We start from the raw sequence: 27568 nt of genomic DNA on the forward strand, positions 1-27568 counted from the left end.
TCCACGCACCTCTGCTCCCAGTGGCGTAACTATTACCATAGCAAACCACGCAGTCTTTGGAGGGCCCGGCCAGGAGTCCGGCGTTGTGGCCCATCGGCCAAGCAGCTATGCTGGAGGAGGCCGGGGCCTGTCAGCAGTGGTGGAGGAGACCAGGGCAGAGAAGCAGCGGTTGCCATGGTCGGGGTCCAGTGGTGGTAACAGCGGTGGTTGGGGCCCAGCAGTGGCGCCACTGGTGGAGGAGGCTGGGAGCGGCGACCAAGGAAACCGGGGTCTAGGGGCGGTGGTGGAGGCAGAGGAGCCTGGTGGCAGAGGAGGAGGATGCCTGAGCCCAGCAGTGGGCGGCTTGTGGCTGACAGGTAAGAGGAGCGCAGTGTGCACAGAAAGGGAAACAACCAGAGACCCTGCAGAGCCCACCATAGAGAATCTATGGTGGGCTCTGCAGGGTCTACAGTGGGCTCTGCAGAGTCACTCTAAGGTGGGCTGTGTGGGGTCTCTGGTATGTGTGGGATCTCTGGTGGGCTCCGCAGGATCTCACAGGAAAGTGTTCTGGAGGTAGGAGTTTTTTGTTTTTTTTTGGGTAGGGGGCCCATACAAACTTTCGCTATGGGGCCCTGTGATTTCTAGTTACGCCCCTGTCTGCTCCCATTGTATGGGATTATAGTCATTACAAATAATAATGACAATATAATAAAGAAACAAACAAACAAACAAGGGCTGGAGACTACATTGGCCACCACCTTTATTAATTATTAAAACTCCATAAATATAATATAATTAGGGATGCACCGATATATTGGCCGCCGAAACATATCGGTCGAAAATGGCACTTTTGGCTAAATGCCAAAAGTGCCATTTTTCTGCCGATACAGCGGCACATCGCTGCTTTCTTTTTCTCTCCGCTGGGCACTGATCTGTGTCCCAGCGGGGAGAGAAACTGTCACAGGCAGCCGATCGCTGCGGGAGGAGAGCGCTGTGAGCGGCCAGCGTCTTTCCCCCCCACACCGCTCAGCCTCCTGTCACAGTCCGGCAGAGCAGTGTGTGGGCGGAGACAGCATGCGCTGTCACTGGAGGCTGAGCTCTCCTCCCGCACCGCTCGCTCAGTCTCCTGTGACAGCGCGTCAGGATAGAGAGCAAGGTACAAACACAAACACTCAGTGATCGCTGAGTGTTTGTAGATAATTGAGGGCATAGTATGGTTACTTTATCCTCAATTATGAATGAATAGGAAGTGAGCTACATCCCCTCCTGTTCATTCATGATTGTGGTTATAGTAAACATACTCTGTCCTCATGTTATGAATGAGCAGGAACACTCAGTATAGAGGATATAATATTTCCCAGAAGCCCCTAAAAGTAAAGTAAAAAATACAAATATTTAATAAAAAAATGAATAAATCAAATAAATATAAAAAAATGTAAACATTTATAAAAAAGAAATAAAAATTAAATATTTAAAAAATGTGGAAAAGTTACAATAAAAAACATTTTCAGTTTTGGTTTCGACCTGACATTTTTTAAATTTCGGTTTCGTTTTTGAAATTTCCATTTCGGTGCACCTCTAAATATAATATTTTATTATCTTAAAACATAAATAGTAAACATAAGGCCTTGTTCACACCAAATGCAGAGCAGATCTGCATGAGTTTTTGCACACGCAGTGCAGTGGGTTGTGCCACGTTTTTTATGCGTTGCGGGCCGTTTTTGGTTAAAAAAACCACCATTTTTTTTTAGCTTAAAATGGGCTTTCAGTGCATTCCAGGGCGTTTGTATGTATTTTTGATGCGTTTGCATGCTCTCCTGGAACGGAACGCTGCGATGTGAACTGGAGCTAAAAATACCATTGGAATACATTGGACGCAGTTTTGCTCCGGTCTGTAACTGCTCTGCTCCTGGAACGCGCTTGGTGTGAACAAGGCCTTCAGAATCATAAGAAACCAGTCTTAGTCACCATGACTCAAGCCCTGAAATATATATTTTATTAAAAACCACTCCACCAGCCAGTATCATTATAAAATGATACTGGCACCCACCCTGACCGTGGCCAACCCAATCGCTGTTTGAAGACCTAAATTAGAAATATCCAGCCCAACATCAGACAATTTATATTATCGGCCTGGCAAACCGCTCTCTGAATAATAAATCACTGTGCAGCGCTCTTCAATATCATATGTAGAATATCTCTATGCGTAAATAACAACAGGAAACAGAAAGAAACCATAGTGCAAGCCACGGGTAAAAAACTAAAACATCTAAAAAAACACTCGCATTTTAAAAGTGTAACCTCTCATGTACACAGACGCACAGAGCCCACCATAGAGAATCTATGGTGGGCTCTGCAGGGTCTACAGTGGGCTCTGCAGAGTCACTCTAAGGTGGGCTGTGTGGGGTCTCTGGTATGTGTGGGATCTCTGGTGGGCTCCGCAGGATCTCACAGGAAAGTGTTCTGGAGGTAGGAGTTTTTTGTTTTTTTTTGGGTAGGGGGCCCATACAAACTTTCGCTATGGGGCCCTGTGATTTCTAGTTACGCCCCTGTCTGCTCCCATTGTATGGGATTATAGTCATTACAAATAATAATGACAATATAATAAAGAAACAAACAAACAAACAAGGGCTGGAGACTACATTGGCCACCACCTTTATTAATTATTAAAACTCCATAAATATAATATAATTAGGGATGCACCGATATATTGGCCGCCGAAACATATCGGTCGAAAATGGCACTTTTGGCTAAATGCCAAAAGTGCCATTTTTCTGCCGATACAGCGGCACATCGCTGCTTTCTTTTTCTCTCCGCTGGGCACTGATCTGTGTCCCAGCGGGGAGAGAAACTGTCACAGGCAGCCGATCGCTGCGGGAGGAGAGCGCTGTGAGCGGCCAGCGTCTTTCCCCCCCACACCGCTCAGCCTCCTGTCACAGTCCGGCAGAGCAGTGTGTGGGCGGAGACAGCATGCGCTGTCACTGGAGGCTGAGCTCTCCTCCCGCACCGCTCGCTCAGTCTCCTGTGACAGCGCGTCAGGATAGAGAGCAAGGTACAAACACAAACACTCAGTGATCGCTGAGTGTTTGTAGATAATTGAGGGCATAGTATGGTTACTTTATCCTCAATTATGAATGAATAGGAAGTGAGCTACATCCCCTCCTGTTCATTCATGATTGTGGTTATAGTAAACATACTCTGTCCTCATGTTATGAATGAGCAGGAACACTCAGTATAGAGGATATAATATTTCCCAGAAGCCCCTAAAAGTAAAGTAAAAAATACAAATATTTAATAAAAAAATGAATAAATCAAATAAATATAAAAAAATGTAAACATTTATAAAAAAGAAATAAAAATTAAATATTTAAAAAATGTGGAAAAGTTACAATAAAAAACATTTTCAGTTTTGGTTTCGACCTGACATTTTTTAAATTTCGGTTTCGTTTTTGAAATTTCCATTTCGGTGCACCTCTAAATATAATATTTTATTATCTTAAAACATAAATAGTAAACATAAGGCCTTGTTCACACCAAATGCAGAGCAGATCTGCATGAGTTTTTGCACACGCAGTGCAGTGGGTTGTGCCACGTTTTTTATGCGTTGCGGGCCGTTTTTGGTTAAAAAAACCACCATTTTTTTTTAGCTTAAAATGGGCTTTCAGTGCATTCCAGGGCGTTTGTATGTATTTTTGATGCGTTTGCATGCTCTCCTGGAACGGAACGCTGCGATGTGAACTGGAGCTAAAAATACCATTGGAATACATTGGACGCAGTTTTGCTCCGGTCTGTAACTGCTCTGCTCCTGGAACGCGCTTGGTGTGAACAAGGCCTTCAGAATCATAAGAAACCAGTCTTAGTCACCATGACTCAAGCCCTGAAATATATATTTTATTAAAAACCACTCCACCAGCCAGTATCATTATAAAATGATACTGGCACCCACCCTGACCGTGGCCAACCCAATCGCTGTTTGAAGACCTAAATTAGAAATATCCAGCCCAACATCAGACAATTTATATTATCGGCCTGGCAAACCGCTCTCTGAATAATAAATCACTGTGCAGCGCTCTTCAATATCATATGTAGAATATCTCTATGCGTAAATAACAACAGGAAACAGAAAGAAACCATAGTGCAAGCCACGGGTAAAAAACTAAAACATCTAAAAAAACACTCGCATTTTAAAAGTGTAACCTCTCATGTACACAGACGCCAAGTAACGCTGTCCAGTTGGGGATGGTGTCCCCAAAAAGAGTGTCAGAATGAAGCTTATACCGGAAAAGCCATTAAAGGATAATGGAGGAGAAATCCTACTTGGCGTCTGTGTACATGCGAGGTTACACTTTTAAAATGTGAGTGTTTTTTTAGATGTTTTAAAGGAGAACTATGGGGTCAGTGTTTTTCCCCATAGTTCTCCTAAGGGTAACAGGACACAAACTAGCGTCCTCCCGTCACCCAAAGCGTAGCTCGCGGTATACTGAGACGCCGGGACGGATCCCGACATTACTGTCTGGATCCACCCAGCTGCGTGAGTGACAGCTGGCTCTGCCTATCTAGAGGCAGAGCCAGCTGTACCCTCCCCCATCCATTCCGCCAGTCAGCGCTGGAGGATCGGACAGCGGAAGGGGGAATCCCTGCAGAGAGCCGTGAGTGACAGTCACGGCTCTACAGGGACAGGATCGAGAAGTGAGCAAGCGACGGTATGTGTTCGCTCACTTCCCGATCTATTGAGCCGACCTGTGACAGTCTCATTGTCACAGGTCGGCTCAGATTATGAGGCTGTGTGACTTTCACTCGTCTCATAGTTCTCCTTTTAATAAAGTTGTTTTATCAATGGGTTTCACTAAGGTTTATTTCTGTTTTCTCTGCGAGTAAATATGTGATTCATACGCCGTTGGTGAATGAGGAGGTGGAGTGCTCCATAACCGTATTCAGGTGTTGGATCAGAAATTGCATTAAGAGACTCGCCAAGGCTGGGTTCACACCTGGGCGTACTGTAGGCGCGTTTTTTCAGCTAGTTTTTAACACGTTTTTTCGTTCAGTGAAACGCGCGTTTTTATACCTCCCTGGCTGTATGATTTTTTGTTTTTTTCCTTTATTTTAATTTTTTTTTTAACTTTAAAACTTTCAACGCGGCCGCTCGCAAGGGATGGAACCCGGAAGTCGGCAGCGACACAGTGGGGATCGCGGACAAGGTAAGTCCTACGCTGTATTCCCGAGTGTGGCTCAGGGTTACCGCTTTGTTAACCCCGAGCCACACTCAGGAATAACAATGGATACGCGCTGAAAAATGCCCCAAAGAGGCTCCTGTACTTGTTTGGGCCTAGGGCGTTTTTCAGCGCGTTTCCACGGACTGAAATACGCCCAGGTGGGAACCATGCCCATAGTAAATTATGGGATTTCCCTTGCTGGGCGTTTTTCGGCGCTTCGATCAGCGCTGAAAAACGCCCAGGTGTGAACCCAGCCCAAGAGAGTGAAAGCATAATACTGTATATAGTGGTGTACCATTAAAGGAGAACTATGAGGTTAGGGCTTTTCCCCATAGTTCTCCTTAGGGTAACGGGAGGACACAAACTAGCGTCCTCCCATCACCCTAAGCTGAGTATACCGCGAGCCTAAGGTGACGCAAGCTGCTGCTTGCGGTATACTGAGACGCCGCAGCTGAAGCGGATCCCGAGAATTATGTCTGGATCCGCCCAGCTGCGTGAGTGACAGCTGGCTCTGCCTATCTAGAGGCAGAGTCAGCTGTACCCGCCCCCTCCCCCGTCCATTCCGCCAGTCAGCGCTGGCAGATCGGAGCGGGGAGAGGGGAATCCAGCCCCTCCCCCTGTCACGGCAGAGAGCTGTGACAGGATCGAGAGGTGAGCGAACGCCGGGATGTGTTCGCTCACCTCCCGATCTACTGAGCCGACCTGTGACAGTCTCATTGTCACAGGTCGTCTAGAACTATGAGGATGAGTGAAAAGCACTCACCTCATAGTTCTCCTTTAAATTATACGGCAGTGCGTCACTAGAAAACGAGAAGGAATTATTTATTTCAGCACATGTGTTTATTGACCAAATCTTTTTAAGCTGAGGTCCATCCAAGAAGGTGAGCAGGATTGAGTTTGGAGTGTAGCACAAAGCATGAAGCTGTCTTTTCATTTGAGGGAGGAGTGGAATAATATGAAGTTCCTTTCACACAATAACACTGTGCTTATTGAATGCTCATTGGGATTGGAGGACTGCGATTTTTGCACAAACTATATTCACTTTAAGAAACATAAGATGTATGATGACAGATTGGGATTGTGAAAAATCCAAACTGTGAATCACTTTTATGCATGTTTAAGATATTTTTGCACATAGAGATACTCTGTCTATGATATTGAAGAGTGCTGCACAGTGATTGATTAATTATTGGTGTAAGTATATTTATTTGAGGTGTCAGCAGCTGTAGGGTTAATACATCATTTTTGGTGAGCGCAGAAGCGTATATTGTATATAAACCCCACTCTGGATTCAATCCAACCAAAGGAAACACAATGAAGCGGGATTTATCAAAACTGGAGCAGATACAATCTGGAGCAGATTTCCACTGCAGCCAATCAGCTTCTCTATCTTATTTTCAAATCTTACCTGAGCAAACTGAAGAGAGATGCTGATTGGTTGCCATGGGCAACTGCTCCAGATTCTGTTTGCTCCAGTTTTGACAAATTCCCCCCAATGGATTTGCGGCAGAAAGGAGATGATTCAATCTCTTCCTTATTTTCTCAAATTGCCTAAGTGGAGCAGATTCCAACCAAAGCAAATGCGTAACAATTACCAATCAGCAAGAGCCGTTTTCAACTGGTCATATGCGATATGAAATTATATAGCTAAGGTTTTACTATTTCCCACATCATTTCTCCATAAATGAAGAACTAAAAAATGAGTTGGCCAAACCTTGAACAAATACCAAAACTTCTCTCCAACACATGCCTCTTTTACCAAACCACAAGAAAAGATGGTGATGATGGTCAAAAACACGGTTCTCGGTAGAACTCCTCTGAACTGGCTGCTAGACCGGTGCATGCAGTCTCTCCCCCCTCCCCTCCGCTTCAGCGGTCTAAGGATCCTGAAATCATGTCCATTACACTGCAGGGATGGGCGGTCAGGGGAGGCAGAGCCTCACCTATATATATGGAGAAAATGTCTGAAGCTGACAGCTTTTTTACCATTCAGATCGGCATCTAACAGGTTACACAGCAGGGAAATCCTCCCCGCTGTGTAACCTGTCGCGGAGCCTCAGCGGTGAGGAGCAAGTGAGGGACAGGGAGGCTCCTCACTTACACTAGCTTGGGAAAAGGTTGGAGGTGGTGCTTCGACCAGGAGTTGGAGCTTTGTCCGGTGGGGGCGGGGCAGGGGAATGCCTCACCCCGAGCAAGAGGTACCTTACGTCACTGTTACACTGTATAAAATGTGAGGACGTCGGGGGACATTCTACCGCCGGAGTGGAGGGGGAGATAGACTGGTCCCTGCAGCCCATCAGCCAGGTGGGTCTGAGGTTCGGATGAGTATAACCTTAGGTGCCCATACACTGTGCAAATTTCAGACAGTTTCTGAGGAACCGGCAGAAATTTGCAGTGTGTGCTGCTGACGTCACCCTTTCGGTTGGCATCCCTCGACTAGCTGATTGAAGGAGCCGATTGTAAAATCTTTGTACGTTCAGAGTCAGCAGCAGTTGTCAGAATTCAGTGCAAACAGCTGGGATTCCTCGCTCGACATGCTGGTAGTGTTCATGGTGGAATCGGCTGAACAAGAAAAAAAGAGCAGTGTATTTATTCTAGGGCTGCAGCTAACGATTATTTTCATAATCGATTAGTTGGACGATTATTAAGTTCGATTAATCGGTAAAAAAAAAAAAAAAAAAAAAACGTTGGTAACGTTTTCAATCGTCGATTTTAATCGACTAAATCGATTAACTGTTGCAGCTCTAATTTATTCCTTATCATTTACCACCCTAGACCAACATGAGCACTTCTAACCCTCCTTGCTTCTAACCCCAAATGAAGGGTAGCCCTTCATTTGGTTACTGCCTGAAGTTATTCTTTAACCAATTAATAAACGATTTGCTAACCTATCTTCTTCTGTACGCTCAACCTCCTTCCTATCATTTTTTCCCCAAAAACTCTTTAGCAGAAGGAAGCAAATCTAAAAACTCATCATTCCAAATTTTTTTGACCCCAGCAAGCAAATGAAAACCTAAAGGGGAACGTTCACAGAACACAGCTTCTCCAAGAGGACATTCAGGTCCATTCCGAGCATTTGTAGCAGAGAAAACACCAAATTCATGACTGAAGGCAAATGTGACCCATCGGGAGCAGCTGTGCGCAGCAGACCAGACTACAGGAGGATCACAGGAATATGATGCACCACACCGGTACACCATCCGGAATGAGACGATCTATGAACAAGCTGCGACAGAGAAGACGTCAGTGCGGATCATAACATAAAATCCTTGCTCCCTATCCCCGATCAGTCACACCTCAGGAGGGCAAGTGACCTGATGATCTCTGTGTTCCGGAGACTGAACTGGGCGAAGAATTTGCCGGGAGCGTCATCCTCACAAATGTTAGCCACTTGGTCCGAAAGGGGGAGAGCATCTGCAGCGTGCACAGGATTCCTTGGTGTCCTTAGACTTTGACGCAAGCCTGCATAGCCGGAGGCTCGATTGGAGACCCTCGCCCGAGAGCTGTGATGGGAAGGCCTCCTTTTATTTGACTCCCGACTCCTTACAGAAGAAGAGGATCGATATCTCAGTCGTTGCTTCCTATGCCGGCCACTTGTAATCCCGGCTGGTGCGTCCTTAGCAACCGGCGAGGAGAGATGACATGGAGCAATGTCAGTAGAGTCTCTATCCTGAATGGAGGGTGAGCCAGGACAACGGGGAGAGAGCAGGCAGAGGAGGGGAGTTAACAGGGACGTCACTGGGCTGTGGAGGAGGAGGAGGGGGGCACAGCAGAGCAGGACGAAGGCACAGCAGGGAGAACACTGCATGCCCCTTTACTACAAATACAATACACAGTACAGATCACACAGGATTGGGGTGATCACCAGACCAGTGTCAACGGGGAGACACATCACCCGGCCTGTGTACATCCTCCCATCTATGGCAGCAGGCTGACCGGGAACACAAGTACCGTCTCTTCTTTCCACTTGGCTTCTGTTTCCAGCAGGACATATTCCAGTGAAGCACCCTTCTCTTCCTATCCACCTATACACACTCCCCCGAACCAATATATAGCCAAAGCAGGCCGAGGGAAGCGGCTGGATCCAGGTAAGGACTGATGGGGCGGACTACTGTATGTGTGACAGCAGCAATATGAGACAGCTGATCCCAGACACAACCTCCTATAGATACAATGAGCAGGAGATCCCAGATACAGCCCAGACTGTGTGCATCCCACAGCATGACCATAGCATGCATACTGCGAGGAAGAGGCTGCAATCCATGCACATAGAGATCACACCATCTCCTGATATACTGTATAATCCATGCACATAGAGATCACACCATCTCCTGATATACTGTATAATCCATGCACATAGAGATCACACCATCTCCTGATATACTGTATAATCCATGCACATAGAGATCACACCATCTCCTGATATACTGTATAATCCATGGACATAGAGATCACACCATCTCCTGATATATAATCCATGCACATAGAGATCACATCATCCCCTGATATATAATCCACGCACATAGAGATCACATCATCTCCTCATATATAATTCATGGACAGAGATATCACATCATCCCCTGATATATAATCCATGCACATAGAGATCACATCATCTCTTGATATATAATCCATGGACAGAGATATCACATCATCCCCTGATATATAATCCATAGACATAGAGATCACGCCACCCCCTGATATATAATCCATAGACATAGAGATCACGCCATCCCCTGATATATAATCCATAGACATAGAGATCACATCATCCCCTGATATATAATCCATGGACATAGAGATCACACCATCTCCTGATATATAATCCATAGACAGAGAGATCACGCCATCCCCTGATATATAATCCATAGACATAGAGATCACATCATCCCCTGATATATAATCCATGGACATAGAGATCATATCATCTCCTGATATAAAATCCATGGACATAGAGATCACACCATCCCCTGATATATAATCCATGGACATAGAGATCACACCATCTACTGATATAATCCATGCACATAGAGATCACATCATCTACTGATATATAATCCATGCACCTAGAGATCACATCATCTACTGATATATAATCCATGGACATAGAGCTCACACCATCTACTGATATATAATCCATGCACATAGAGCTCACACCATCTACTGATATATAATCCATGCACATAGAGCTCACACCATCTACTGATATATAATCCATGCACATAGAGATCACACCATCCCCTGATATATAATCCATGGACATAGAGATCACACCATCCCCTGATATATAATCCATGCACATAGAGATCACACCATCTACTGATATATAATCCATGCACATAGAGATCACACCATCCACTGATATATAATCCATGGACATAGAGAACACACCATCTCCTGATATATAATCCATGGAAATAGAGATCACATCATCTCCTGATATATAATCCATGGACATAGAGCTCACACCATCTACTGATATATAATCCATGCACATAGAGATCACACCATCTCCTGATATATAATCCATAGACATAGAGATCACACCATCTACTGATATATAATCCATGCACATAGAGATCACACCATCTCCTGATATATAATCCATAGACATAGAGATCACACCATCTACTGATATATAATCCATGCACATAGAGATCACACCATCTCCTGATATATAATCCATAGACATAGAGATCACACCATCTACTGATATATAATCCATGCACATAGAGATCACACCATCTCCTGATATATAATCCATAGACATAGAGATCACACCATCTACTGATATATAATCCATGCACATAGAGATCACACCATCTCCTGATATATAATCCATAGACATAGAGATCACACCATCTACTGATATATAATCCATGCACATAGAGATCACACCATCTCCTGATATATAATCCATAGACATAGAGATCACACCATCTACTGATATATAATCCATGCACATAGAGATCACACCATCTCCTGATATATAATCCATAGACATAGAGATCACACCATCTACTGATATATAATCCATGCACATAGAGATCACACCATCTCCTGATATATAATCCATAGACATAGAGATCACACCATCTACTGATATATAATCCATGCACATAGAGATCACACCATCTCCTGATATATAATCCATAGACATAGAGATCACACCATCTACTGATATATAATCCATGCACATAGAGATCACACCATCTCCTGATATATAATCCATAGACATAGAGATCACACCATCTACTGATATATAATCCATGCACATAGAGATCACACCATCTCCTGATATATAATCCATAGACATAGAGATCACACCATCTACTGATATATAATCCATGCACATAGAGATCACACCATCTCCTGATATATAATCCATAGACATAGAGATCACACCATCTACTGATATATAATCCATGCACATAGAGATCACACCATCTCCTGATATATAATCCATAGACATAGAGATCACACCATCTACTGATATATAATCCATGCACATAGAGATCACACCATCTCCTGATATATAATCCATAGACATAGAGATCACACCATCTACTGATATATAATCCATGCACATAGAGATCACACCATCTCCTGATATATAATCCATAGACATAGAGATCACACCATCTACTGATATATAATCCATGCACATAGAGATCACACCATCTCCTGATATATAATCCATAGACATAGAGATCACACCATCTACTGATATATAATCCATGCACATAGAGATCACACCATCTCCTGATATATAATCCATAGACATAGAGATCACACCATCTACTGATATATAATCCATGCACATAGAGATCACACCATCTCCTGATATATAATCCATAGACATAGAGATCACACCATCTACTGATATATAATCCATGCACATAGAGATCACACCATCTCCTGATATATAATCCATAGACATAGAGATCACACCATCTACTGATATATAATCCATGCACATAGAGATCACACCATCTCCTGATATATAATCCATAGACATAGAGATCACACCATCTACTGATATATAATCCATGCACATAGAGATCACACCATCTCCTGATATATAATCCATAGACATAGAGATCACACCATCTACTGATATATAATCCATGCACATAGAGATCACACCATCTCCTGATATATAATCCATAGACATAGAGATCACACCATCTACTGATATATAATCCATGCACATAGAGATCACACCATCTCCTGATATATAATCCATAGACATAGAGATCACACCATCTACTGATATATAATCCATGCACATAGAGATCACACCATCTCCTGATATATAATCCATAGACATAGAGATCACACCATCTACTGATATATAATCCATGCACATAGAGATCACACCATCTCCTGATATATAATCCATAGACATAGAGATCACACCATCTACTGATATATAATCCATGCACATAGAGATCACACCATCTCCTGATATATAATCCATAGACATAGAGATCACACCATCTACTGATATATAATCCACGGACATAGAGGTCACACCACCCCCTGACTGACTGCACGTGTCATCTCTTTCCATAAGGGCTTGTTCACACCGAAAGCGTGTGCGTTCCAGAGCGGCAGCTGCTGGAACGCACCGCGATCGCTGAGAATCTTCCCCCCGCGTTTTGGGGCGGGAGGGGGCGTGGCGGTGCGTTCCACTGCAAATGCAAAAAAATAGAGCAAGCCCTATATTTTGCGTTTGCAGTGGAACGGAACGCTGGCAAAGTTTTGTCACGCGTCCGATCGCTACCACTCTGCAATGTACACGCTTTCGGTATGATCAAGGCCTAAATGTTTTGATAGGGTTCAGATCAGGGCTCACAGAAGGCCACTTCAGAATAATCTAATGTATGTTAATAGCCATTCACAGCTTTTAGCTGTGTGCTTTCAGCCATTATCCTGTTGGAGGACCCATGACCTACGACTGAGAAAGAGACTGTAAGTCTTCCTCTAGAATTCCTTAATAGTCTTGAGGTTTCTTGTGCCCTGCACAGATTAAAGGTACTCTGTGCTAGAAACGGCAAAGAAGCCCCAAAACATAAATGAGCCTCCTCCATGTTTCACGGTAGGTATGGTGTTCCTTTCTTTGAAAGATGATTTTTTTAACTGTGAGCACAAAGAGCTGTCAGGACATTCACCCAGAAGCATTGTGAATTGTCATTATGCATTTTCCAAATTCCAGTCTGTCCTTTTTATGTTGTTCTTTCCTCCTGGGTCTTCTCCCATTGAGGCCTTTGTCATTCAAAAAGCAACAGAAGGTGCAATCAGACACCTGGTTGTGATGTACCTTGACCTTGGAGTTCAACTTGTGTCCTGTTGGAAGTTTTCCTCGGCTCTTTAGGATAAGATAGGGCACTATCATCCTGTACAATCTGGTCGGCTTCCCTTTTGCAGCCACATCCAGGGAGTTTGTTACACTGCCATGGACCTTAAAGGAGAACTCTGGTTAAAAATGTTATTAACCCTTGCAGCCGGGCTACCACTGCAAATGTTAATAACCCTAAGTGCTTGTTTGTGTCTAGGTGCGAAAAAAAAAAGTTATAACCACCAGACCATCTTAGCCGGCTCCCTGCTTCTGTGATCACTGAAGCGTATCTCCTCCTCCGCTGCACAGATGAACTGCTCTTCAGCGTCCTCACGTCTATACACAGTCTATGCACAGTGTACAGAACGTGACAACACCAGAATCCTTAGACCCCTGCAGCAGAGGGGGAGAGACGTTCGAACAGGCCGGTTCAGATGCTCTGGTAAGTATAACTTTTTTTTTGTTTAGTACCTAGAAACAAATGAGCCATTAACCCTTTGCAGTGCAGTGGTAGCCCCACTGCAGGTATTAATATATTTTTTACGGAAGTTCTTACCAAAATTTGCAACTGTAGTCACAGGAACATCAAGCTGCGTGGAGATGGTCTTATAGTCTTTTTCTTTGACATGAAGATCTATCATCTTTTTTTCTGATCTCCTCAGACAAATCTCTTCCTTTGCATTCGCTGGTCCATGTTCAGTGTGACACAAACAATGATACCAAATAGCAGAGAGACTACTCTTCTCCATCCAAACAGGCCAACTGATTACAAGATTGAAGAAGACACGTGTGATACTAATTACAGGAAACAGTGTGAAATCTCACTATGATCCAGTTATTTATAATCTGTTCTAGGGTACCAACACATCTGTCCGGGCCATGTTACAATCTCTTTGTGGAATAAGCAATAATTTATCTCTTTCCACACTTTCTGTGCTTTGCTCTATGGCATACCAAAAACAGGATGAGCTCATTCCAGCCATATGCAAATACTTAATAAAAAATCCGAATTGGAATAAGATTCTTGGGGAACTATTGCAGTGGATCAGGAAGGCAGGAGCCCTGAAGGGAATAGGTGTTCAGTATGCAGCGGTGGGATTATAATGATCATTTTTTTTCTCTGCATTTGTAGAGAAATGTAGAATAGCTCCTCAGACTTTATTTTTCTTTCCATAAGAGAACATTTATACCAGATTCATACTCTACCTTGCTAATGTAGTAACTGGCGTATAGTAAACATTTGGAGAAGAAATAATTACAAAAATGAAAAGCTATAGCAGATATATAATGACTTACACACAAAAGCAAATACTCATGCAAACAGACATTGCCCCTACCTCACAGTGTTTTTGCCAAGGCCTGCTAATAGGTCACCAAGGTCATCAAGCGTTACAAGTGGAGGCTGTGCAAGGGGCTCTATGCTTGTGTGTTGTGTAAGCATTTGTCACACTCGATTTACCAGTGCATGTTTAATGAGAGTTTTTAGGAAAGGGGTAGCCTAACATCGGCCCTCCAGCTGTGGTGAAACTACGACTCTGACAGCCACAGGCATGACTTCCAGAGGTAGATGCATGACGGAATTTGTAGTTTTACAGAAGCTGCAGGGTCTAGATTATCTCTGTCACTCATCTCTGCTCTACACCTTCTCTACTATTTCAGCAACTACAGTAGATACTCTGAGTGACTGGAAATATCAGCTGGTACATATGGAATAATGAGAATTTAGGCAAGCTTGTAATTAAACTATACTATTAAAAAGGTATTTGGGAACTAAAGTAGGCATTAAGGGCCCGTTCACACCAGTTGCAGTGCATTCCGGCCCGATTCTGGCCAGAACGCACTGCCTCGCATTGCGGCCGGCTCACTTTTTTGTGGGGCGTGGAGGGCCATTGAAGTGAATGGCACCGTAGCCATGCCCTCCGGCCGCAATGCGATCGCCCGCATGGGATCGCAAGGCACATTGTACCTGCGGTCCGGTCTTGTGCGGTGCGATCAAAATGCTGCAGGTCCCATCCTGCCCCACTAAAAAGTGAGCCGGCCGCAATGCGAGGCAGTGCGTTCTGGCCAGAATTGGGCCGGAACACACTGCAACTGGTGTGAACGGGCCCCTAAGAGGTGACAGCATATATGCCTGCAAAGAATAATGAGTGTCAGTCACTGCTCCCCACAGGGATTCCCCCTCCCTTCTCTCTATTCCTCAAGTGCTTATTTGAGGGACAAAGCCAGCTGTCAATCATGCAGTGGGGTGTATCCTGCCAATGTTGTTGGGATCCTTCCCGGCTGCAGCGCGGCTCTGCACTGTCAGCATATAGCACGCAGTAGCCCGCTATATGCTGAGTTTGGGTCACAGGAGTACTTAACTAAATGTCCTCCTGTGACCTAAAAGAGGACTATAGCCAAAAAAAAGGTTTGGCCACAGTTCTCTTAACTTTTTAAGAGAAAGTTGAGATTTGCATTTTAAATGTCCAAGGTTTAATCCCATAATAGATGAATGCAGCCACCCCTTGGTGCTTGCTTTCACTTTTTAAGCTAAGATTTAATTGTATAGTTTCACTAGAGATACATTTTAATACAAGGAAGGGTTGCATATAATTGTACATAGCGCTATTAATAAATAACTTTGTAAATTCAATTCATATGAAATAAATGTTTTTAAAATTGCCTACAGTTGATCTTTAACACCATATACTGTATTTTCTCAGTTACCTCCAGGACAGTACACTTGACCTGCATGTAACTGGACAGGAACACAAAGATTAGCATATAAGGAAAATTCCTACCACATTCAAGTTATGCTTCCTGTTCCACTTCTTGATGAACGCTTTGTACCTGGATCCTGACCTTCTAACCAGGTTGCCCTCCCTTCTATCCTATTTCCTTTTGCTCATTCACAGGGTAGCTGTAGGTCAGCTGGGCTCTGTGGGGCAATGCAGAGGTGACATGTGCTGTATTACCTGCTTGAAGTGTCCCTGGGAGAACATGAGTTGGGTGCTACTTTAGCTGCTCAAATGCACCTTTTAAGAACATATAAAACATCCTGGAACACATATGTTGACCACAACCAGAAGTGACAAAGGAAGGCTTCAGAATTGATAGATGGGCCTCAGATATCAGTAGGCTGCAGGGAACTTAGACTGGAACTGACTAAGAAGCGTGGCCTGATGGAAGGACACCATGGACTTTTGTAGAGCACATGTATGCAGGATAGTGTTATTGAATCCAAATCTGTGCCTTATTTGATTTCCGTGTAAAGCAGGGCTGGGCAAATGCCAGGAGCAAGGTAACAAATGCTCCTTTAAAATTCACATCTGGTGCCTAACTTTTGAGTTTTTTTCTAGTTGTTGACAATGGAGCTTGCTCCAATAAATTCCTGCTGGCTGCTGGACTGGAGAGACTGAATACTAAATGCCATGATCAATTGTCTACCCCTGGACTTTTACATTCAGATTTGGCCTGGGAGAAATTTGGATTTTTCAGAACAAGAAAAACAATACTTTCCAATTCAGCAGCCCGTTTGTCCACAAAAGAACTGAATATTGACGTCTCCTTTTCCATCCTGCAAGATTGCACCTGTATATAGCAAAACAGTGTCCTCTGACTGACACAGGTATACACTTCAACACTATTAGAATTGCCACAGTACTTAAAAAATATCTAATCTGTTTTGAATTGGATTTTTAAAAGGGTCTATGTATAATTTGTTTCACACAAGATTCACACAGCTTTTGCCCAGTATTCACACATTCAGTTTGAAAAAGGTGTGACTCTTGTGTGAAAAAATATAAACAGACCCCATTATGTGCATAATAGCAATTCTTATATTGCCATGTCTGAGGATGTCAGTTCAAAGTTTTGGTAGCACTTAGTGTACATATTTTATTTGAATAAATATTTGGTGGTAGGTTTTCTTTGATTCTGCTAATATAGTTAGGTTAAAGGAAAATAAAACCAGTAGCTACCCGGATTTTCCTTCTTGGCACCGACCAATGACTGTATATGGTAGAAGCTCCACTTCTTCCTGCATCTTCAGGAGCCCTGAAGGGAATAACATATAAATGTTTGGATGTAGCCCACATCACTTTATGCTCATAAATAGATCAAACTATGAGAACAGGTCTAGTGCTACCATTGGTGAGCAGCAGGAAAGTAAAATTAAAGAAGGTATTGATACTTTCCATTTTCCTGGATACTACATGGCAGCAAATCAATCAACTAGAAGTTGAACTTTTTAAAGTTTAACTTTTAAAACAAGATATAAGAAGGCTGACAATGTTCTCCTTTCACTGGCCTGCAGTTTTGAAGATAAAAGAGACAACATGAGAAGGTGGGGGACCAGCTAAGCATTTATGTGGTTTCACTAGTCTTGTGAGTTGAGGAAGGGGCCTTAAAGCAGAACTAAACCCTCCTATCCTTTACAGCCAAGGAAGGGGCCATCCTAGCCTTGGTTTGAATCACCAGTTGCCATGGTGCTGCAGTTATGACACCAGCCATGTGAGGGATTGAAGGTTCGGCTGAGAGCTAACATAAGCACACTGGCATCTGTGGAAGAGACATGCCTTGAATGTAACTAGGGGGGATTTAGTAAAATCGGAGCAGACAGGATCTGGTGCACCTGTGCATACTACATAGGCGCATAGTTAGTCAGATAGAGTATTTCAAACACAGCGCTAGAGATGAAGTCAACAAAATATGTGTAAATATTCACAGATTGGGTTAAGTGATCAATGTATATCAATGTATAAATTATGTGTATTCGAAACAGTCATGAAAAGTAAACGAAAAAGATGGTTTGTATCACTGTGTGAACAACATGAGTGAGCAATTAACTGAAGATTAAGTGTAGCCTATGGCTAATAGATATTAATGACATTCAAACGTAAGTGAATAATCGTGATAAACTTAGATGACAAAGAATAAATAGTAAAATTAAATAATAATAAATAGATAAAGTCAGCTTCGATTAAGATTAAGTAATAGTAGATGATAGTAGATGGATGAAATCAGCTTCGATTAATGAATATAATACGGCATTACAACTTCATTGAAAATATATAACACAGTATCAGAAAAAACGTCTCAAAAAGATTACAGTGAATAATCTGTGACAGTTTTTTCAAAAAAGCTGAAAAAAATCGAATAATTCAAAAATTGGAAGAATAGCATTCAGTGATCTATATTGATCTTGAATTGTTTCTTTAAGTGAAGGCGATGCCAGAGACAGCAATGTTCAATGGGCGATATGAAGAGTAGATCTTAAAAAAATAGGCAATGTAAGAACAGGAAAAAGGGGGGGTGGGGGAGTTAGAAGACGGATGATTGTTGGTTCCTATCTCCTTAGTCCGACAAGCTGAATGCTTTTCTTCCAATTCTTGAATTATTCGATTTTTTTCAGCTTTTTTGAAAAAACTGTTACAGATTATTCACTGTCATCTTTTTGAGACGTTTTTTCTGATACTGTGTTATATATTTTCAAAGAAGTTGTAATGCCGTATTATATTCATTAATCGAAGCTGATTTCATCCATCTACTATCATCTACTATTACTTAATTTTAATCGAAGCTGACTTTATCTATTTATTATTATTTAATTTTACTATTTATTCTTTGTCATCTAAGTTTATCACGATTATTCACTTACGTTTGAATGTCATTAATATCTATTAGCCATAGGCTACACTTAATCTTCAGTTAATTGCTCACTCATGTTGTTCACACATTGATACAAACCATCTTTTTCGTTTACTTTTTATGACTGTCTCGAATACACATAATTTATACATTGATATACATTGATCACTTAACCCAATCTGTGAATATTTACACATATTTTGTTGACTTCATCTCTAGCGCTGTGTTTCAAATACTCTATCCATCTAAAGGCGGTTCACCTCCTTTATTTTCATAGCTGCTTTTTGATACAAGTACAATTTAGCCATATCCAGGAGCGCAGATTTATTTTTCCTATGCATAGTTAGTCAGGTTGAAAAAATATCAAGTCCATCGAGTTCAATCTATATGTACTAACCAATCATTTTGTATATTCAGCTTGTTCAGTTAAGGTTATAGCTTGCCATGCACAGCTACCCCACTTTTTGTCCACTCTAGCCTTAGTAAATTCCCCAATCAGATGGGTTTAGTTCCCCTTTGCCACCATATGAATGCTGCCATGTAGACTTCAGGAAAGTTTATTGCAACAGGTGATCCAATCTAAAACTGTCTGTTTCCTCTTATGTTGCTTTAAACTGTCATGATGGGACACTGGAGACTGGAGGGTTGTACAAGCCATGTTACATGTACCTATGATGAAAACCTCTTGAGTTGATCAGGTTTTAGAGCTGTTTAATCTCTAAAAATGTCCAGCATTGCTCGTTCTGATATTGATACCGTTTCACTAAACATATGCAAACGTTAGGTCCAAAACTCAGACTGCAGTAGTTCTGGCTTGTTCTATTTGCCAGAAGGTGCACAATTCCACCTCTTTGCACATTTACAAGTTGCGCCCTCAGGACTAGAACACAGTCCAACCATAGTGAAAGACATCACTTATTTTTAACTCCTTTTGATATACAGTACTGTGATATTTTATACTTTTTAGCGCATAGCAATGTAATTGAGCAATGATACAATAATAATATGCAAATGTTTAGTAATGATATTATGTTACTCTGTAGGTGCACAGAATCCTTGTGTCTCTTTAAGTGTGATATACAACATCTTGGTGAATGGATCCTGAAAGCTGGAGAATGGCTGCAACCAACCTTAAATTTCTCAACCAGCAGAAAAATGTCACTGTACCAAGGACTTTACAAGTAAATCATAGCAAGTACTTGTCTACAGAAAGACTAAAAAAAACAGCCATTGTAATGGCAAAGGAAGAGCCTGCACGCCTGGAAGGCCGGTTGCTACATGTCGAAGGCAGAACCAGTTACAGGTGTGGCCGCATATCATTGGATCAAGGGGAAGTGAACAAAGGTTATGGCGAAGACAGCAGGAAGATCATGGTCAGTAAACATTCAGTAAACAAGTGGGTCAACCTAGTACCAAATTCCTTGGATCACAGAGGAAATGTAGCACTTATCACTTATGGAAGCAGTGTACAAAAGTTTAAGGCACCTTATGAAATGGAACTTAAAAAGCTGCCTACACTAAATAAGGAAATTACTCGTTCCTTTATTACAAAACAGGAGAAGACATATTCACAAGTGTTCAGAAAAGATGTAAAGATCAGTGCTTCCAACTGTAGCAATGCCAAAGATCCTGCTTGTAAAGTTTTTGGGGATAAAGTCACTGTAAAAACTGAACCAATTTTAGTTGAAGATGATGATGTTCATGATGAAGACTCTAGCCTTTACCCTGGAATTCCATTCCATCCTTCCCACAAGAGAGTAGCGAGGCTTAATCATGCTCCCTTTCAGGGCGGTACAAGTGAACCATTGAAGAGAATGAAATTAAGTGGTCAAGAGGCTTTGATGCGCTCAGCAGAAAGATTCAACCAGAAAATGCTCAATCAGCAACGCATTCAGTATAAGGAATTGCCTGCTGCAAGTGGCACCTTTATGCAAAATGATATTGGCGTAAGCAGCATTCAAAGAGATAAATATGTTCGTATACCACCTGATGACTCAAAAGGGGAACTAGCCATTTCTGTACCAAAAGAAAAATCTGGAAGCTCCACCTTCAGGAGATTTCTGCTTATTGACAGCCAAGGTCTGCCTTACACTGTGGTTGTAGAAGAGTCTAAAACGTCAAAAGATAATATTCCAACCAATGATTCCAGCTCAGACCTTACACATATTGATGTCTCAAAATCAGTAGCGCCAAGAAAGGTCTATAAATGCCCAGTGTGCTTTCGGATATTTGAGTATCTGTCCTACCTCCAAAGACACAGCATTGCCCATTCCCAGCAGAAGCCTCACGTATGCAAGATTTGTGGCAAAGCTTTTAAGAGGACATCCCATCTTACACGTCATAAATACACTCATTTTGGTGGGAAACCTTGCCAGTGCCAAATTTGCCATCGCAGGTTTCGGGATATTGGTGAGCTGTCACGTCATCAGCTGAGTCATACTGGGGAACGGCCTCACCAATGTGAAGTCTGCCACATGCGCTTTGGAGAGCGCAACACTTTGCAGCGTCACATGCTTGCAAAACATTAAGAAGAGACAAGGAATGCGCTGGAAACATGTGACCAGTTCATGTTACATCAGTCACCTAACTGTAAAAGGAATAGCTTTACAAAATTGTTATACTGGTCCGTATTTTGTAGTGGACTTTGGTGGACCAAACAGGGGGTACCCCATGTTGTAGACTTGTATGGACCAAATGACACCTTAACTATATAGCACTTGCTTCCCATAAGGGAAGCCCCATCTTTATTTTTGTTCTTTAAACGTTGCACATAGGTTTATATTACTGTAGCAATCCATTTAATAACTAACCATGTATTCCTAAGTTTAGAGTGTGCAGTTAGAATGGTGCTTCCTTTTATTTTTTACTTATGAAGCGTATTTGTACCTTTAAACTAAAGAAACACCTTAAACACTTTGTGAGTGTGAAATACTAGATATGCATTACACTGGAGCTGTCAGATAAGCTTGATGCCTACATTTAAAATAGCTAAGACACCACAAAATACAATACATTAGGCACTTATCAAAAATATTTTGCATTCAGAAACTGTACATTAAAATGTATTGGCTATTATTTACAATACAGAATTCGCCTGAATGCCAAAGGCACTATTTTTTAAAAGTTTTTATTTTGTATTTTTTAAATTTTTGTTCAGGATAGATCGAAATGAAACCAGTCTTTAAAGTAGCGCAAAGGGGTTGATTTACTAAAGGCAAATAGGATTTTTACTTTGCATGGGAATTTTAAAGTGACAGTAAACTCAGTTAAACCTTAAAAATGCATTCACGTACCTTAATTATTAACAAAAATGTATCTTATTTGTGTATCACTCGACTGTAGATCCTCAAATCATCTCTGAATTGGTGCTGACACTGTCCTTCCTGCTGGAGAGTGGCTAATTTTGTTCCCCATGGTCCCTTGGTTGTATTGTAAAGTAGCCACCACTCCAAGCTCACTCCTTTGATGGACTACAATCTGAATACAAATGAGTAAACTAAACGTGAGATTGTAGTCCATCACAGGAGTGAGCTTGGAGTGGTGGCTACTTTACAATACAACCAAGGGACCATGGGGAACAAAATTAGCCACTCTCCAGCAGGAAGGACAGTGTCAGCACCAATTCAGAGATGATTTGAGGATCTACAGCCGAGTGATACACAAATAAGATACATTGAATGCAATTTTAATATTTAACTGAGTTTAGTGTCACCTGACACCTGAGTTTAGTGTCTCTTTAACTTTTCAAGGGAATTACCCCTTAGCTCATTAAATATGGTGACATTTTTTCTTTGCAAAGAGTACCCAATCATGGGCAGAAGAAAAAAAACAGTTTTTTTGCTTGCACATGATTGGATGATGGAAGTCAACAGAGGTTCACCTCATTAACTAAGCTCAGGGAAAATTCCCTTGCTAAGCGAACAGCTTATTTGCCTTTAGTAAAACAACCCCAAAGAGGTCCATCTCTGCAACCCTGGTATGAAGCAATGGGGCCATTTTTACTGTTTTCGGTTCTGCAGTCGCAGAGAAATGGGACTGTCCGGTGTGGGGAGCAGGGGTCAAATTTGTATTTATCCTGAACAACTCTTATATATGTAAATATATAAACAGTATATATGTTTTTTGCTTGTCTTATTCTTCTGCTATGCTTGTTTGTAAAACAAAGTAAGGTGGATAGTTTACTTAAAATCTGATTTATCACCTATCAGATATATACAATCATACTGCTGCATGGATATTAGTACTCCAAAAAACATTTTTTTAAAATAATTTCTACTAACAAATACAGTTAACCTTGGACTCTTGACTATAATGTTGTTAGTTGAGGGTCAGTCTGGTACTCTGACTTGGTAACTGCATGACATTGGTTCTATTCTACCATTGCACTAATTGAGGATATTTTCTTTATTCTCATGGAAGTAATGAAACTTCTTTTTAGCCAAGCAAATGGGGGATATTTGCAAGTAAGGCAGGGAGATAAAGTACGGAATAAGTGCACTCTGTTACTAGTCAAGACAAATTCACTTTGCAGTTTCTTGTGAATACTCCACCTCTGTCATTTTTACAGCTAATACATGGCATTCGTATAGTTAAAAACTTTTCTGAACAAATAACATTAATGCACTTGTATGCAAAACGTTTTTTAAAAATGCAGACACGATTTTAGAATAAAATACTACAAATTTAGTAAGTTGAACTCGCACTTTTCTTTGGTGCCCGATCCTCCCTGTGCATTGCTATGTAAATTTACCCCAGATGGTTAGTGCCTTGTTTGACAAATGTTAGTTATGTACCACAGTCACGGCCTTTTCTACCTGTAATCAAGCCACTCATGATTGAAATCTTTGCTGGCTATACTGTATGTGACACCTCCTTTTCTACCCTGTGGTAGTTGTACATCTAAGCTTTATTAGCTGATGCTGCCCCTTTAATCTTTGTATGTTATCTTCTCCTTGCCATCTTCGGTATGTATTTACGTACGTGCGCGTCATGTAGCATGCGCCATAGGCTACACGCCGCTCTAATAGCGGAATGCAAGTCTCTAAAAGCATATTTCCACTAATGCCATATATGGAAAAATCATGCACATGATGCATATGTAATGCTGCTTCACAGTTTAGACAAAAATTGTTTGCTCATGCATTTACATTCCTGCATTCATCAACGCAAGCAACACAATGTAGAGCTAATTTACACAACATCACCTTGCAATTCATGCAAGGCTTTGCACAACACACCTGTTGGGTGTGTACACACTACAAAGGTGTCTAGATTCCACCAATAGATCATGCTGGGAGGGAACACACTACAGAGGTGTATACTTGTTTGTGGTGTGTTTATAAGGTTAGTAAATCAACCCCAGCATTTCATCCACACACTGTTGTCCACAAAGTCTACAGAAACAAATGCATCTGTTTGATGAAATAATCATATTCCTTCTTGTGGCTGGTAACCATCACTAGCATGAGATTTTCCCATAGCAAACCTGCCCAGATGGAAATGTGGCAGTACTGCTTGGGCCTACAAGAAGGGGGTAGTCCCCGAAAAGCTGGTTCTTAAAAAATAACTGTTAGCACAAATAGAAAAAAGTATCATGGACAGTTCTCAACTGTATTGCTACAAATGCACTAATACACTAAAAAGTGTCTGTAAACCCCAAATTTTCCTTAGTGTATATTTCTTTAAAATATGATCTCTTCCTCTCTGCAGGCGCTTTCTATCATGTAGCTTTTCATTACAAGTAAATAATTGGCTGATCCTGCCATTTGTATGGACTTCCCTATAGTCAGTGACAACACTATGGCAGCCGATTCTCTGGCTGTTGCTGTTACTCAATGCTCCACCATCTCCCCATTAAGAAGCCATTCGCTTTTTAGTTTCTTCTCTGGAAGCCACCCCCACCCCGTGGTTCTTCACGTCGGCTTGCAGGGCGGTTCCAGCAGCTTAAATGACATCTGCTTCCTCCCCACCCTCCAGCCCACATAATCATCTTCGTTGGATTGCGGGGCAGCTCTGTGTGGCTACAGAAAAACAAACACCCTGCAGTGATATCTGCAGACAGGGTCAGAGGTTAGCTGCTTGCTCCTCCCCCATATCTTATAGTACGGTGCAGGGCAAGTACAATAGGCCACGTGACCACAGTATAAAAGGTATTTAGCATCAATATTATGTGAGCTATAGACTATTGCTTCCATTGTTAGATTAGCTGATACTATATATGAACTCGCTGAAATGGGTTTACTGACACTTTAAAGAGTAGTTCCACTTTCGCAGTCAAATTTGAGAAAAGCCTATGGGACTATGTTTGTTCTGTGTTCCTATTTACAAAACATAACGAAAAACATGTTTTAAAAAGATATTTCTTACCTTTTAGATGTTTCTTTGGGGAAGGCCTTTGTGCATATTCCAAGCTACTGAGAGTGAAACTATAGTATCAGACTAATGTCGGGTATACACGGTGCAAATTTGGGCCAGTTCCTGATGAGCTCTGACTTAGCTTCCTCTCAATAACACACAATGTCCTAATGGGTTTAACCCTTTGTTAGGGCAGACAGTGTTCAAATCTAGTTTACAACTGATAATGAAATCTGCTAGGAACAGGAACATATACCAAATATAAAGTAGATGTTTTCCCAATTAAGCATGCAAAAGTAGAGTTACACTTTAAGGGCCTGTGTGGATGGGCTTTTGTTTGCTACAAGCAGGTTTTGCGTCCCCATACAAGGAATGTGAAACCTGCTTTAAGCAGGTCAGAAGGAGAGCAAATGCAGTTCAAATGTACCTGATGATAAACTTTGAACGATCTCAGGAACATGACAAACTGATGCCATCAACACAGGCCCTAAGCCTGAGTGTCATGCTTATCTTATGGTTTCAATATGTGAAGTGAAGTTAGAAGGCCTGACCCAGCTATTAGTTCAGGATCAGTGACTCAGTAAGGTAGTAAAGCCATTGGATGACAACCAGAAAATTATCAGGGTTATTCACAAAAGAGTGAAGAGTTTGGAGAAGGCAGGAGAAGTGAACAATCTAGGACAACATAGCTGAACTGGAAAGTGAGCTGAATTGGAGAATGTTTCCAAATCAGCGATGTTGTCCTAGATTGTTCACTTCTCCTGCCTTCTCCAAACTCTTCACCCTTTTGTGAATAACCCCGTAAGTATTTATTTAAAAGATTTTTCAGCACCATATTTCCATCATGACGGGTTTACTTAACCTTGTGACAGATGCCACACAGGTCTGCATTTTAGATTGTAAACCAGAAGTGTCCCTACAAGTCCAGTCTGGTTTTTTTTTAAATTCTAAGCTGTGCTTTATAGCACCCAAAGTGACAGTGTGTACCGACAGCGTTATGCGTCACATACCCTGAGGAACTCTGCGCTGGTAAAACGATTTTTCCAAAATGCTGCATTTCTATATCTTGCCAAGGACTGAAAAGATAGGCCCAAATGTTTTTTTTTTTATAATATAGGAGGATTTGTTTTAATCTACTTTGTGTACTGCAACAAAAGCAGATGCAGGAAAGTACTATTACAATGCTACCCTAATGTTCTCTACTGTCTTTACTACATGCCATATTTTATATGTTAATTTTTTAAACTGCACTTGGTTTGTCCTAATTGTACCATGTGAAATATTTTTCATCATTTCTTAAATGTAGAATACACTATACATGACTACAGAACCACGGTAACTATTTCTGTAAAATAAAGCTATTTAACTTTGACTTTGACCATTATTTGTAATTCTAGCAAAATCCCATCTTGAACTTTTTGCAGTGTTGTAACCCCCTATTGTACAATATCCCTACAGAACAAAGTCACTTCTCTATAAAATAAAAAATAAAAAACTTTTTTTTTCTAGCAAAAATTATGTCTTTTCCTGTTCCTAAAGTTAACATTTAGCAAATTGTAATGTTTCTCCAGACCTGTGATGACCCATACAAAGTACTAAACTCTTAGGGTACCTGTCATAAAGCAGCAGAACCCACACTTTTATAAACCACAGTCTCGGAACCCTGCAGCAGTATACGTAGCACCAAAAAGCGAGCCTGCTCATGTGACCTGTCAAAGTCATTCTATCGGCCTCAAACATGGAAATCTCTCTGCAGAGAAAACTTTGTGGGACCCCATGTAGACTCCATAGAATGCTCTATATTTTAGGAATTACTGTTAAAATGCAGGTAAAGCGTGAAGTAAACATTGCAGTGTCAGACAGCGCTATTCACTTTCCACTATCAATAGACCTGTTATAGTGCATACACAAGCATCAGAAGAGGGGGGCTGCATGGCACCTCCATTTGCAGTCACTATACAAGTGGCTTGGAAAGCAATTCTGCATGCTCTGTTCTGCTGGAAAGAAATAGGAAATGAAATTATACCAAAACAAAAGGCTATATATATATATA

At 41.6% G+C, this 27568-nt stretch overlaps 1 protein-coding gene across 1 annotated transcript; it reads left to right on the top strand.

The window, feature by feature from the left end:
- Positions 1-9075: 9075 nt before the first annotated feature.
- On the top strand, positions 9076-21689 carry LOC108789526 (zinc finger protein 527-like). Its single transcript, XM_018559564.1, has 2 exons — positions 9076-9280; positions 20205-21689. Exon 2 carries the CDS (start codon positions 20256-20258, stop codon positions 21687-21689), a length of 1434 nt encoding a protein of 477 aa, XP_018415066.1. The 5' UTR covers positions 9076-9280; positions 20205-20255.
- Positions 21690-27568: the final 5879 nt, after the last annotated feature.

Source organism: Nanorana parkeri, unplaced genomic scaffold (assembly GCF_000935625.1).
Source record: "Nanorana parkeri isolate BGI_ZX_2015 unplaced genomic scaffold, ASM93562v1 scaffold405, whole genome shotgun sequence".
Classification (NCBI taxonomy): domain Eukaryota; kingdom Metazoa; phylum Chordata; class Amphibia; order Anura; family Dicroglossidae; genus Nanorana; species Nanorana parkeri.